Source organism: Talpa occidentalis, unplaced genomic scaffold (genome assembly GCF_014898055.3).
Source record: "Talpa occidentalis isolate TD23 unplaced genomic scaffold, MPIMG_talOcc4v2.1 talOcc4.9, whole genome shotgun sequence".
Lineage (NCBI taxonomy): Eukaryota > Metazoa > Chordata > Mammalia > Eulipotyphla > Talpidae > Talpa > Talpa occidentalis.
Genome location: NW_023605305.1, coordinates 13,918,803 through 13,935,082, shown reverse-complemented (window position 1 = coordinate 13,935,082; position 16,280 = coordinate 13,918,803). Strand labels below are relative to the sequence as shown.

Here is a 16,280-nt window from a genome sequence, read left to right as displayed (position 1 = left end):
CAAAGAAAACGTCCAGATCAACCACTAGATGGCAGTATCAGGATACCAGAAAGTAGCCCCCTATTTTCTAATCTCCCTGCTGTAGTTATGTTGGTCTCGCTAAGAAGGTATTTCAAAGGCTCCCCAAAAAATAAGAAATAAAAACCTATTAAGTGTGATAGAGGACTCACATTAAAACTATGAAAAATCAAAGCCTATGAAAACAGGCCCATGAATAGGCTTCTTTCTATCAGAAGCGTGGGGAAACAAACACTTCCACATTATTTGGAACATAAACTGAAGTAGACTTCTGTTAAAAAAAATTCAGCAAAACAGACCAAAATTGAAAATGCACAAACGTTTTGGCCTATTTGGAATCTAACAAGGCCATTCGCTGGCAGCATTTTGTCATTAAAAATGAAACTTGAGGGGCCTCCCTGGTGGCGCAAGGGGTTAAGTCTCAGCACTATGAAGCCACCAGCACATGTTCGATCCCCAGCCAGGGAGCTATCCACATGGTACAGCAGACCTCTCCTGTCTCACCCGCTGCTCCCCTCAGCAGTGTATTTCAGTAGATCCGCCTATTCTGCTCCCCACTCTGTCTCTGGTGAATCCTCTCACCCCCCACACCTCTGGCCTATACCCCAACTCTTGTATGCATAAATAAATAAAACTTTTTTTTTTAAAAAAAAAAGAAAACTTGAGACTATATAGATTATCAACAAGAAAATTAAAATCCATATTATGTAATATTAAGCAGATAGAACTATGTTTTGATATGAAAGGATTTTTACTATATAATACATGAAAAAGACAATGCCAGAATGTAAATGTACACATAAATACACATATATAATATCTACAAAATAACATTTAAAAACAAGGGTACATATTATTAAGGAAGGGGTTATGTGATGTGGTTAGGAGGGGCACCATTTCATTAATGAATTTCATTAAATTTATTTTAACTTTTTCAATAAGTATACAGTATTCTCTTATATAATTTGGATAAGTAAATGCAAGGCAGAAAGAATTAATCTTACAAAAACTATCTTTGTAGAAAAACAGTAATTTACAATGAAGAAAACAAAATCATTAGTACTTATTGGATGAAGATGTATTCTAAGGCTACTGCTTATACTAATAAAGGGTACTCTCACACAACCAATTTTTTTTTTTTAAGATTTATTTATTTATACAAGAACCGAGGTACAGGCCAGATGCGTGGGAGGGTGAGAGGATTCACCAGAGACAGAGCGGGGAACAGAACAGGCAGACTGACGAAATACACTGCTGAGGGGAGCAGTGCTCAAGTCAGGAGAGGTCTGCTGTGCCATATGGGTAACTCCCTTGCCGGCCGGGAATCGAACTGGCACTGCAGGGGCTGTGGACAGCTTCACAGCGCTGCACTCAACTGCCTGCGCCACCGGGGAGGCCCTCAACCAACTCTTAAAGGCTAGGCAACCAGCGGGAAATGGGGAGAGGCAACAGTACTTTTTAAATTATTAAATACACAATACTATGTCACAGCTACAATGATACACAACTACCCTCTAATTTAAATTGGGGAGAGGGGGGAGAACAGGAGTGGGGAGGATATGAATCTTAAATAAAAAGAAACTTATCAGAAACTATGTTTCTTGCCTCCATTTAAAAATAAGAATTAGGAAGGACATTATGAAATACGCCTCAGAGCAGATAATGGTAGCTTTCATCACAGCTAAATTCAGTGACCTCTTAAAAATATAAATTCCAACAGACTAGTAATTATATATTAGGTACACTTTGGAACTTAAATTATATAAATTGATGAATTATAGAACTGAAAAAATGTAGGCACTCTGGGACAGATCACACCTAATCCAACCCTACAAAAGTAATAAACCACTAATTTTTCTTTTAATGCTTCAAGGTTACATCAACTCTTATTTCCAACCAAGACTATTCTGATTTACCATGCAAAATGATAAATCCATCTCTAGTAAATTATTTATTGTCTGGGAAAATAAGGAGGTGGATCACTGGTTTCCTGGGCTTATTTAAGGCATTTAATCACACTAAAATGACAGATAAAAGACCTGCAGCAAACATATACCATGCAGCAAACATAAGGAAGACACATGAAGCCCCACAGTCATTTAGAATAGTTTCCTGAAGTCTGGTGCAATGACCACAGCCCTGTAGGGGAAGTTGCTTGGCAACTGGAATTCTTACTTATCAATAGGTAGTTTAATATAAAATCTTCTAAAACATGCACTGTGCATTCCACTATGATGTTTGTTCTCATTGTTTACAGAATTCTAAGGACAATTAAGTGTAGGTGGCTACTTAAGACAAATTGATAGGAAAAAATAGAATACAGAGTCATACTTAAATGACTCACTTTCTGCCTAATTCTCTCCCTCTACCTCAATCCCCCTACACAACTGGTTTTTCAAAGCAGACATTTTATTCCCCTTTCCTCCCCACCAAGTGGCAAAAGAAATTCAGCCTTCCACCAGCTTGTAAAAGTGACATGGAGAAATAAAACCTGACTTTAACTAAGAGAGTTTAAAGAAGCAGGCAGCAAGAGCACCTGGGCTACGAGGCTAGATAGCTTTATGAAAAGAAAAGTCACCTGCATGGAGGAAAGGCAGAACAGAAAGGACACTGTCTGTGGATCAGAAGACTCCAATGTAACTGTTTACTCAGTTTATAAAATACTTGGATAGGAACATTAGTCAGAAAAAAAAAAAGCCAATTACTAAGGAAAATAATTCCCCCAAACCAGGCAGCTACAGGAACACATTTAATACATGTAAAGGAGGCCTGGACACTAGGTTTTTTCCCTTCACTGTAGAAAAAAAAATCCCATAGAGTGAATTCTATTTCCCAAACCATTGCAATTCAATAACTAAATTATAAAATACTGCAATTTAAAAATGTAATAGTCAAATAAATACCCCAAACACCTTGGAAATCTGCCTGCTAAAATAACACAAGGAAATCAGCAGGTGTTTATAGATTTTTTTTTTTTAAAGATGCTTATTCTTGCTTCACCCACACTAACACTTTTCCCCTTTGGTATTCTTGTTCATTTTCTGCCATAAATTTCTGTCCCAAAACAAAAACAAAACAAAATACCACACTCAATCTATCAAATTTATCTTAACCTGTGATGAGCTAAAATCTCTTTAGAGCTGGCTACATGTATAAATTCTGATTAAACACTAATCCTTTCTATAGACAGCTTTCCCCCAGAGAGAACAGGGCTTACCATCCCAAAGAGAAGAAAAAGGGAATTCTTTAATGGTGGCGTTACAGCGAGGCTCGCTAAATGGGACCTCTCTCTAAGAGGCTTCCCTTCACTATATATGAGTTTAATAAATGAGATGACAGTGTTCTTTAATAAATAAGAACTGCATCTATTCCACCTAAACAATGCTCACCATGAAAATATGACCTGAAACTCAAGTCCTAGTTTTAGGATAAAGAGAAATTAGGAAGGTTAATGAGTGTAAATGCCCTGTTGGAGCAGTTACAAAATTTGTGTTTTAAGGGTTATCAGTTCCAAATCCACTCAGGCTGATTTAGGCTGCTGGCACTCAACAATAAATAAAAAATACAATAATATTTTAAGTTAAGCTCTATTAATCTACTCCCACCACAACCACACAATCCATGTTTTCAATGCACTGTTAATTCTTTGCATAGATCCCTTCACATTAACTTCTCAGAAGAACATGAGAACCAATTCAATGTATATTTTATCATAGGCATATGCTAGGTATTGTCCCAATAGACTGAAACATAGGAAAACAGCAAAAGAGATTTATCATCAAATCTCTGACCGAGTCTGAAAGCCAGTTTTCAATACTTATAGGAATGACAAGACTCCAAAGTATTCATTTAAAATCACTGTGATGAAGGCCTCCCCTGGTGGCTCAGCAGTTGAGCGCTGGGCTGCAAAGCTGCCCGCAGCCTCTGCAGAGCCAGTTTGATCCCCAGCCGCCTGGCGAGGGTTCCACATGGCACAGCAGACCTTTCCTGCTGCGCCCGCTGCTCCCTTCAGCAGTGTATTTCATCACTCTGCCTGTTCTGTTCCCCGCTCTGGCTCTGGTGAGTTCTCCCACCCTCCCAAGCTTCTGACTGTACCCAGTGCTTGTATAAATAAATAAATCTTTAAAGAAAAAAAAAAAATTAAAAAAAAAAATAAAATAACTGATGATAGGGTTTTAGGGGTTATGAATTGGAAGGGTTTCATCTTGTGGGGTTTTTTTGGGGGGTGGGGGTTGCATTTGTGATTCATGTTATTTGTTTTTTACCTTGATTAGCCTCTGGTCTTGAATTCTTGATATATGCAGAAAATTTGGCAAAGATGTCCATTCCAGCAGTGTTTGACTCTGGGTGTTTGGGTGAAAGCTTTAAGTACCTAAATAGAAAAAGTGAGAATGGATTATAGATCCTCCAAAGATACACTAGCATAAGTTCTCTCAATCAACAAACCAATACTGGGCATCTTTTATCAGTTATTATTCTAAGAAATGCCATCACCTATTTTCCATGATATTTTCAAGATGTGTTTTTTTCCTTAGGAAGCAAAGCTCTGCACAGTGTTTTTGTTCACATATTGATATTCTTGGCAACCAAAGGGCACCCACACTCCATCCCCATTTTATAAGTCAGACTGCTGGGGAAACACTCTACTTGCTCAGAGACCTGTGCCAAGTCAGCGGGCGTCTGGGCATCTTAGAGAGCTCCAGAGCAGCACTGTCAAGAGAACTTTCTCTCATAGAAAAATACTGCATCTAAATCGTCCAAGATGGTCACCATTAGTGATGTGTGGCTATTTGAATATTAATTTAATCACAGAATCAAACATTTGCTTCCTTGGTTGCTCTAGCCACATTTCAAGTATAGCACTTTCTCGAATAGCAGTGCCAAGTTTGGTGTGTGGGCACTGAGCCAGTCCTGTACAGCAGTTCCAGAGAAGCTGGTCAAGCATCTTGATCATCCACAGGGGGTGAAGGACAAAAATAACAGGAGGCAGATCACTCACCCCAAGTCTACACTCAGAATTTTCCACACACTTCCCAGATACTAGACTGTAAAGGTGGCGCTGAGCAAAAGCGAATATATCAGGAATTCTGTTAACTGCTCTGTTGTGTTGTTACAGTTTTTCTACTTTGAAAACAGACATGCAAAACACAACAGTTTAAAAAAAAAACCACATACAAATGTGTGTTTTATACATTTAAATTGTAAACACATATAGTTAGTGTGTATTTCTTCCTCAAAAATGGAAAGTGGGGCCTCCCCGGTGGCACAGCGGTTGAGCGCTGGGTTGCAAAGCTGCCCGCAGCCTCTGCAGCGCCAGTTCGATCCCCCGGCCACTGGAGGGTCCCACATGGCGCGCAGACCTCTCCTGCCACCTGCTGCTCCCCTCAGCAGTGTACGTCGGTCCTTCTGCCTGTTCTGCTCCCCGCTCTGGCTCTGGTGAATTCTCTCATCCTCCCGCGCTTCTGACTGTACCCAGTGCTTGTATAAATAAATAAATAAATAAATAAATCTTTAAAAAAAAAAAAAGTTAAAAAAAGAAAAATGGAAAGTGCCTGTGAAAAAGTTCAACTCCTCAGCTCCAGGGGCCAGAGCTAGAGAGAGTCTTAGCATCAATTTATGGAAGATTCACCTGCTTAAATGCTCTGCAAAAATTCACTGGAAATTTGACTTGGAGGAAATAAGACTTTGGGAAAAATCTAACATTGAACTAGTTATTTAGATTTAGTCATACATTTTAAGATGCTGTGTTGCATTTACAATCAAAAATAAAAGGGGGGTATTTTTAGAAAGAAATTTAGTTCAGTTGCAAGTTGTACTTCAGTTCAGTTTTCATATTCCTATTTTTAATGCTATTTTGAATTCTCCTAAAAATTGGACATAAGGAGAATATAAAGTATTTATTGAACACCTATATGCTCAGCTTACCTTTCTTTTTTTAAAATTTCTTTTTTTTAATTAATTTTTTAGATTTTTTTTTTTTTAGATTTATTTATGCATACAAGAGCTGGGATACAGGCCAGAGATGCGGGGGTGTGTGTGTGTGTGTGTGTGTGTGTGTGTGTGTGAGAGAGAGAGAGAGAGAGAGGATTGAGTGGGGAACAGAAATAGAGTGGGGAACAGAACAGGCAGACTGACTGAAATACACTGCTGAAGGGAGCAGCAGGCGACACAGGAGAGGTCTGCTGCACCATGTGGCAGACCTGGCTGGCCAAGATTGAACTCGTGCAGCAGAGGCTGCAGACAGCTTCATAGGTTGTGTCTTAACCTCTTGCGCCACCAGGGAGGCCCTCAACTTACCTTTCTAATACCTCTCAATTCTTAACTCTTTCTTATAAACAAATTTATATAACAAATGTTTCAATGTGTAACTATAGTAAATAAATTTCACTTGAGTTTTTACATCTGCAACATGTAAGTAAATATTTTTTCCTAACTACAGAAAACTCACAATCTCTCTCTCTCTCCGCCCATCCTAGCGCCTACCTCCCTTTTTATTTCCTCCTCTACCTGGGCTGAAAGAGTTAACCTCAGGTTTAACATTCCTGGACTTCTCTTGGGTATAAAAAAAACCAGGCTTCAGTTTAAATGTTTTCACAGCTTGTAATACAGAGCCCTCATTGACTCATTCCAAACAAAAAATAGTGCAATGAACATAAGTACCTCTTCAATACATCTACGCCTTTCTCCAGCCAAGTTTCCAAAATTCCTCTACTTTTACCCAACCAATATTTAGCTGTACCTGCTTTTGCTAGTGAAATAAACATCATAATTCTCAAAATAACTTCCAGGAAGACAGGACTGAATTAAAAATTATTTGCATATCGATTCCTCACACATACATTCATTATTCTGTGTGTCAGGCGTCACCCTGAGGATCTAAGATGACCAAATTGAAGCAAACTTACTAAACATCTATCATTTAATGAGCAAGACTTGCAGTCAGCATATCCTTATTCATATGGAGTAAGGATATGGAACACTGTTCTCAAAAGCAGGTTAAACTGGTCCTATTCTTCCCCTCCATGACAAACCATTACATTTATGCTATTACTTTAATGCATACAAAACAATGTCTCCAGGAGACCATTCACCTCAATCTCTCATTTTGCCTAAAGGGAAGTTATCGTCCAGAAAGCATACATACTTGGCTCCAAGTGACTAGCTAGTTAAAATTATTAACTAAAACTCAGATTTCCTGCCCCTAGGCAGGGTGTTGCTTTTGCATTTGTTTCATTGCAGATCTGATCCTAACAGATAAATACTAAGCCACAGGTCCAAGATCAGCTGCCAACTTTTTTTGCATTCCCAAAACACTTGATTTTAATAAACCCACCCATTATTATAAGTTTTAGCACACAGCTTGAAAAAGCAATAATTTCCCATCATTGTATTTGTTTTAATGTTTAACAAAAGGAAGACAGATAACTAATTAAAGGTTGTGTATCAACAACAGAATGGATGTGAGCATCAACTGAGTCTTTGAGATCAGCCTTTTATTCCACATTTATTCCTCAGACTATTAATGGTAGCTAAGAATATTTCTATCCCTTTAGTAAGACCTCAGACTTTTTCTCCTTTCTCATTTAATGTAAGAATAAAGACTGGTTATATTGCCCATGAAATTATCCTAGTAAATCCTGCTTTCATTGTCTGTATTTCTCATTTTTAAAAAAAGGCTTATTAACATTTTATAGAGCTCTCCTCCAAAATTATCTAGCTTCTTTCCATTAGTAAGTTAGTCAAGTATCCAAGTCTGCTTCAGTTAGAAATACAAGTTTCAAAGCTTTTTTAAAAAACTTTTTTTTCTGGCAAAGTAGTTCCTTCATTTAGAAACTAAAAATAAATAAATATTTTCCCCAGAGGAGAAGAGAAAGTTTCTTTGAAACCTACAGTTACACCAAGCAGCAAAAGCTCCTTCATTTAAATGTTTCATTAGTCTCTAAATTCTAAACGACTCTAGACAGTTGACCGTGTATGTAAGTCATGATTAAATCAGGAAGTACTCGAATAAAGGCACTCTGTTCTCAGTTATCATCAAATGCCAAAACCATGTTATTAGAAATGCTAGATTCTAGCCTACCAGTTCGTACACCTCTTCTGCTTTCTCCTAACCCCATCTGGAAAACAGAAGGCTAACAATCAGGGTATGAGAAGCCATGGACAAGGACCTGAAGACCTCCCTGTCCTAGAGGATGGTCCTGTATGCCCCAAGAAGGATAAGGGGAAAAGGGGTGCATGTGCATGCGGTGGTCCCAGAAACACCTCCTCCTCCCACTCATCCTCTAGAAACAATTCTGCATGACAGAGAGTATGCTGATTGGTCAGCATCTCACATTATGGGTTCTAGAGCCCACGAAGGGGATAGCACCCCCAGTCTAAACATACTGATCCAATGCATATAAAAAATAAAAAGTCATCAGAAGTTAAACCTCATCTGCTTTTTAAAAAGGATCATTTAAATTAGGTATGACAACCACCTTCAGTCCCACTTGCTCCTCACAGTCAAGGAAACTATCTTTAGTGTCTTTCCTACCTCTCCTCCTGAGTTAGTCTTCAATTTTATACTCACTAAAGCACAATCCCAATTAAAGACATATATTACCTCTTTTATAAAACCCAAAGTAAACAAAATGAGAAACAGAACAGATGAAACATATGTTTTTGAAGTTATGCAGACCCAGCTTTGAAAAAGTTAAATGTACCAGCTATGCTACCAGTAACTGAATTCTGGAACAAATTATTTGGATTACTCATCTTCAACTTCTTCATAAAGCCTTTGAGAGGATTAATTGAGATAATCCACAAAGTAATCCACAATGACAGTGCATGACACATAATTAGCACTGGAATGTTAATTAATAGCAACAGAGGCATTAGCAACATCAAAATATGCCCTTCTGCATAACTGAAATTTTAAAACTTTATTTAGAAGCTCTGTTCCAAATATAAACTACAACATAAACACAAGGAAAATACTCCTAGAGAGAAATGAACACATTGTAACCCTTTCTAACAGAAAGATCACTAGATTTTAAATTAGTAAAACTGAAAGAGAAGACCATCTCTGGTTAGAGTATCTCTATGAATATGCACAAGCTAAATGTTGATGAAATTGCATTCAGAAATCAAAGTGAAAATCTTTCTTGTCAATGCCCAATTCAGAAAGATAAGATGTTTTACACAACAAAGCAAAAACAATTATAAACCAGAGACATCCTGCAGGGGATGAGGCGGGAGAGGGATGAGAGGGAGGGAGGGAGGAAGCACAGGGGACTGTGGTGATGGTGCACGGTGCCTTGAGGAAGGAAATTCTAGGGGGACTCAACCTGAGGGGGTCGGGGGAAGCAAATATTGTCTAAAAAATGTAAAAAATGATAAATGTAAAAATTTTTTTAAAAGTCATTTTGATTTTCTTATTCATGTCTTTGTTTCCTAGAATTCCAAATGCCAAATATTTATATTTTCCAAAATATTTCACACAAGCATGTGTTACTTACTGAATCATGAAATAATAAAAGCAATCAACAAATTTTCCAAAATTAAAAAAAAAAGATGTTTTACAGAACACTGCTTGCCAAGAAATCAAATTATTTTGATGCTAGTTCTACTCTTTCCTCACTGTCTATACCTCTCAAAAAAAATAAGGGGTTATGAAAATTCCTTATTTATGTGGTTGTTAATCCTGCTGCTGTTGTTGAAGAACAGAAGAGAGTATGGGAAAACAGTCCATTGACTTAAATTTGACTGTTAACAACACACTAATTTAAAAAATGTAAATATTCTTGAAAGGATTTGTACAGACAATGCTTTAAAACAAAATGCAGTTTCCTTTACAGAGAATGAATAAGTGATTTAAACTGCCTATGATCTAACATTGACAGATGATCTACAGTTACATGGGAGGAACATCACTTTCATCAGTATCTGAGGACAAGGTAGCAAATATAGAACTTTCTTCGGGGTTGACAGACTTCTAAAGAATAAAAGGGAATCTACTAGGTTCTATGATGCATGTTCATAATAGTTTCTTACTGATATGTGTAAAACTTCAATTTGTATTTTACGAAGATCCAAGCTTTGATTTATTGTACTCTAATTATACACATATTCATGGCCTGGAGGAAAAGTCAGGATACAACAACTTTATTGGGGATGGAAGGAAGGTTTGGGTGCCTAAAAAGTAGACATAAAAGAAGTCTGAGACTCTTAAGTAGAAAGAGAGAAAGGCAGAAAATAAGCTCTAAGCACACAGGATTAAGATGAAATTTTAGAAATGAGAGATTGCTAAAAACAGAGGGCAATTGTGTTCACAAAAGACGGGCAAGCCATAGACACAGCCATATTCCTACTAGCAGCCCTGTGGCCTACCACCCCAACCCTGCCTGTCACATGCTCCAGCCCCACACCTTCACGTTCCCAAAAAGGAACACTACTGAAAATTATTCTCCTGCCTCAAATGCCTGTCACACCTTCATTCACCTGCCTAATATCACTTTGTTTTTAAAATAAAGTTTAATTCAAGTGTTATTTCTTCTCTAAAACCTTTCCTGAGTCCACTCACTTTCCCACAACACCATGCTGCGTCCATATTTTACTGTGCCCTGTGAGTGCAGGGCTGGTGTCTCACGCGCTTCTGTATCCAAAGAGCTTTGTAGTCCACGCAGTGTTTGCTGAATGAATGAATGGGATATTGAGTAACCAATCATTTTAGTGCCCTCAGATCCAATAACCCCATTCCTGGGAAATGTATCTGGATATGGAGGGTAAGAGTCAAGTCAACTAGCAAGAAAGGCTTGGGCCAGAAGAAAAGAGTAATTTGTGTTTTCAGGATAATGACACTGGAAAAGCCTGACAGAAACCAATTATGTTTTGAACCCATGCTAAGAGTACATTATAATGCAAAACTGCATAGTTGCGATATAGGTCACTGTTGTAGTATACATGTTCCCCAATTTCCTCAAGTGTACCTCACATGATAGCAAATAGCTGGGTACTTTAAAATTGCTAACTATGTGGATTACTATGCAGGATAGTAATCCTGGGACACCTTAAAAAGTAAATAAATAAAAACTGAATCCCAGGACACCTTCTGAAAATAAAAAGTTGGTTCCCTTGGGTGGTAGTTTTAGAAAGTTACCTTTAAATGGCCTGACAGGAAATCCTCAGAAGCCTGTACCACACCCCTGCTTAGACATTCTGGCTAGGTTCACTGACCCTGCCTTTCTTCACCTCTTCTCCTCCCTAAACATCTCTCTCAGTTTGGGACCTATATCCCTCAGATAACCAGTCCTTCCTGACTTATCTCACATGTCCCAAACCTACTTTGACCAGATTGCAACCTTTCTGGGTATGGCTAATTGGCCTAATCAGAGGTCAATTCTGAATGTGTGTAGCTTTATTATAATGAATGAAGAGAAGCCCTAGTCATTTCAACTTAATGTTGTGAGAATTTGGCTCAAGTTCAGATAAGACAAAGCTTTAAAGAGATGGGAATATTTCCATGCTTATTTTCTTTGATACTCACTTGGGAGGGCACAAGACTTCTTCAAGAAATTCTTCAATCTTATTTACATCCGTTTTGACTTCATTGTTGAAAGTTATAAATGGTGGGTGGGTCCCGGGAGCCAAGTTCTGCAAGTCTGCAGGCTTCCTGTTAGGCAAAATAGTGGTCAAAACCATTTTTTACTTTAACTGAGAAGGCAACAATACTCTAAATTTTAAAGTATGTAAAAATAAATAACAGTATTTTTTCCACTACTTATAACAGCTGCCAGAGTACCCTAATAAGAAGCAAATTCCACAAAGCATATCATTTAAAGAAAATTAAGTCTTTGATTTTAACCAAAAAACAAAGACCTTCATTCTTACTCTACATTTAACTGAGCTGCTCATTAGAAATGGTGGTAAAATGGGGGGGAGGGGAAGAACGGCAGGAGGGACAAAGAGTTAGTAAAATCATCTCTAATCTCAATTCTGGCCCCAACTCTGTGTTAAAATGGATTAACTGTAACATCTCCAGGCCTTCTTTATTTGGTAAAATAAGGAAGAAGCGCAACTAATTCCGACAGTGCTTTTCAATGATAAAATTCCAAATTCGGGTGCTATCTCCTTTCCATTTTCCTACAAGCCCAGACTTAATAGGGGGGAAAAAAATCACCAGATTTGACCATCTAATAATAAAATTACTTCAATATATAAAATATGAAAGCATATCCAATGGGGAAGTACAACACAGAATGAATAAGATGTTATAGTGAACAAGAATAAAATATATATCAGACAAGGATTTTGTCCAAATTCTTTTTTTTAAAAAAAGATTTATTTATTTATGCATACAAGAGCTGGGGTGCAGGCCAGAGATGCGGGGGGTGAGAGGATTCACCAGAGACAGAGCAGGGAACAGAACAGGCAGATTGACTGAAATACACTGCTGAGGGGAGCAGCAGGAGAGACAGGAAAGGTCTGCCTCACCATGTGGGTTGCTCCCTGGCCAGCAGAGGATCAAACTCCTGCTACTGAGACTTTGGATTGCTTCATAGTGTGGTGCTTTAACCCCTTGCACCACCAGGGAGGCCCCTCCAAATTCATTTTAAGTCATCAAAAAATCAAACAGGTGTGGTCCAAAAGAAATTGATAAGCAATAAATAAAATAACTTAACACATGAAAAAAATGTCAAAGCCAACAGTTGCCAAAGAAATTAAAAACTAAACAATGAAGACATTTTCCTCCTATTAGGAAAAACTGAAAATACACAAGACACTGAAAATGATGAGGAAAACTGGTATGTTTACTTTTACCAATAACAAGGAATGTCAGTCCTACCCTATTACAAAGCAAAATGGCCCACTTCAGCCCACTAGTGAGCCCTCTCAACACTCAGCACTATCAAGCTATCACCAGCATTGTGGCATGAGCTCAATCCCTAGCCAGGGAGCTGACCCACATGGCACAGCAGACCTCTCCTGTCTCACCTGCTGCTCCCCTCAGCAGTGTGTTTCAGTAGATCTGCCTATTCTGCTCCCCACTCTGTCTCTGGTGGGTCCTCTTACCACTCACTACCAGCCCCTCCCCCAAGCCTCTGGCACATACCCCGCTCTTGTATGCATAAATAATAAAATAAATCTTAAAAAAAAACACAACAGAACCCAAGCTCCAAAAGAAGACTTTAAAAGTCAAAATCTGATTTGATTTTCAACTGTGATTCTTTCACTGAGCATTATTTGGTCTGACAAGGTCAAGTTGAACACAAAATGATAGGAATACATAAAGCTTGTGTTCCAGAGCAATATTTATTGAAATACTGAAGTATGCCTTCAGTATGGTTTCTTTGGGTTACTCCTTTTTACTTATCATCCTGGCAACCTGTTCTTTGATCACTAAAAGGTCCAGCATATCCAAGACCTTAGTATCCTTGGTCTTTAAGTAACCCACTCATTCTCACTCACAGACTCAAATCGGTTCCCACTTTAATTTCTTTCCTCCTCAACTCACAAAGACTGTTTACATAATCAAGAGTACAGAAACCCTAACAATTTAGGGTTTACATATTTATTTTCAAGTCTTAAGATTTTCAAGTTAAAAAAAAGTAGCACCAAGGTAAGAACAGTATTTCATCACAATAGAGCTAAAAAAATTGCATAAGAGAAAGAATACACACATCTCCCATAAATGATGCTAGTAATAAGCAAAAATATTCTCTATATACATGTGTGTATATATGTATAGATGAGAAAATACTTTTCTCATTTCAAAATGAGAATTATTTTTGAGAATTATTTCAAAATGAGGATTAATAAATATATCCATCAACATTTTTATGATTAACAAACAGCCCATAAATGCTTAAATGTAAGGTAATAACATGTTTGTGTTTTGTATAAATAAATATTTTATGAACAGGGTAAAGGAAGGAAGAGATCGATGCATTAAATTACACATGGGGGAAAGTGGCAAAATAAATAAGCTATTATTTCTATAATAAATTATGACAGTTGAAGCTCTCTAAACAAAATTACTTATTACAGAAGGGCTAAAATTAGCGCATGAGAAGAAAGCATCAAAGAACCTCTTAAAGTCCCAAATTAAAGGGTTCTGTCATGCCCCCCAGCAATGTGACCAAATAAATCACAACCTCTTTATCCAAATTTTCTTATCTGTCCTATGGATATAAGACCTGCTTAGTATAGAAAGATCATATATTACGTAATGTCTGTGAAAGTGAGCCAAATAAAAGTATGCAAATGAAAGTCATGACTGCTTTGGGAATCACATTAACAGAGCCTTAGACAGGAGTGGGACTGGCAGTCTCACTTGATCCTCTGAGTGTGATGGTTCAAAATGATTTTCTAGCCTGAACTGATTGGTAATAAAAAAAAATCTGATTAATATAAAAATATGTAAGTAAAATGAAATCAACATATGATCACCAAATTCATCCATCTTGTTTCTGCTGAAAAGCTATATAGGTTTTGGGCCTCCCTGGTGACGCAAGGGGTTAAGGCGCAACCTATGGAGCTATTCGCAGCCACTGCAGCACGTGTTTGATCCCCAGCCAGGGAGCTACCAACATGGTGCAGCAGACCTCTTCTGTCTAGCCCACTGTTCCCCTCAGCAGTGTATTTTAGTCAATCTGCCTGTTCTGCTCCCCCCCGTCTCTTGTGAATCCTCTCACCCCTCAACACCTCTGGCCTGTACCCCAGCTCTTGTATGCATAAATAAATTAATCTTTAAAAAAAAAAGGCTAAAGATTAATTTATTTATGCATACAAGAGCTGGGGTACAGGCCAGAGGCGTGGGGCGGGGGGGGGGTTGAGAGGATTCACCAGAGACTGAGTGGGGAATAGAACAGGCAGATTGACCAAAGTACACTGCTGAGGGAAGCAGTGGTCAAGTCAGGAGAGGTCTGCTGCACTGTGTGGGTTGCTCCCTGGCTGGCCAGGAATCGAACTCCTGCTGCAATGGCCACAGATAGCTTCATAGGTTGTGTCTTAACCCTAGCACCACCAGAATGGACAAATGGTAAGCACTGAGGTGACTCACTTACAAGGTATATATTAAGTCACCAACCAAAGAGGATCTAAGGTTCTTCACCTTCTGGTCCTCACTTGGCACTCAAGGGCCGAGTGTTTTGTTTGCCCAACAAAGGCTCATCTTACAGATGTTTCACAAAAACCTAACATTTCAAGATAAATGAAACTGAAACAGAGATAACAGCTAAAATTTTCAAGGACAATTTTTTGTTTATTTCATAAAAGGCCTTTAATAAATGTTCAACAATTCATGCAAATTCATTCAACTGTTTCCCCTAAGAGATATCTTTTTTAAAAAAAGCCAACTGCATAAAGCCCATGCCTTGAGGTTACTTATCAGAGTATGTTTTTTTTAAATAGTAATCTTCTAAGAATTCTGTTCCTAACCATTTTGCTTCTAAAGAAAAACAAACCAAGACAAGAAACAGAGAGGAAAAGAGAGGAGAAAGAAGCCTTATAGGAGCTAATACCTGAAGCAACTTAAGTGGCTTAGCTTCAATTAAAATTTTATTGGTTACACCTGCAACAATCGGAGGACATCAGGTTGGTGGCTCAGTTCCAACTACTTGGTAGAAGATGAGTAGGCACAGCCATAAGACACTGGAGCTGTACCTGACGATGACCTATCTAACTCATTGACTCACTAAATGGAGGGGAAAATACTAAGTAGGTAGAACCTATTTTAAATTCAGTCCCCTTTTGAAGATGCTGATTTTTAAGGTATAAAATTCATTCAAATAAATCAAGAGACTACAAAAACAAAAGCAAAAAACACAAACACCGCAGAATCCCTCATTTATTTCAGAACACTTTTATTCCTATTAATTATTCTTCATTACATTTGTTCTATTCTGACTAATATTAAAAGTCACTAACTGGATGAATGAATTACGCACTCACCAGAACACACCAAGACCCTAGTTACCAGGCATTTGTCTATTTGTCCCAGTCCACCTAGTTAAAGTGTTGTATTTATTTTTACTAAGTGTGGTATACTGTTATGTTTTGCCTAATGTCAGTTTGTGGAGTAATCATTTTAAAATGAAATAGTGCCCATGAAAAGATTTCAAATACAGCTTCTATAATTCCTAACAGATGTTATTAACACAGTTTATAAGAAGAGTTTATACTGTTAACAGGTTTAGAAAAGCATTCACTAACAATTGATTTTTGTAATTGAGCTTTTAGTGGCATAACAGCATTTTGTCATCTTAAAAATCATCTTGAAAGAG

At 37.9% G+C, this 16,280-nt stretch overlaps 1 protein-coding gene across 1 annotated transcript in view; it reads right to left on the bottom strand.

Moving 5' to 3' along the window:
* Positions 1-16,280, bottom strand: part of CLIC4 (chloride intracellular channel 4) — a 52,812-nt gene that overhangs the window by 5,201 nt on the left and 31,331 nt on the right. Inside the window, exons 3-4 of the mRNA XM_037501353.2 lie at positions 11,543-11,668; positions 4,284-4,390 (exon numbers count right to left, since the gene is read on the bottom strand). Coding sequence (XP_037357250.1) covers positions 4,284-4,390; positions 11,543-11,668 — 233 coding nt within the window. The remainder of the gene's footprint in view (positions 1-4,283; positions 4,391-11,542; positions 11,669-16,280) is intronic.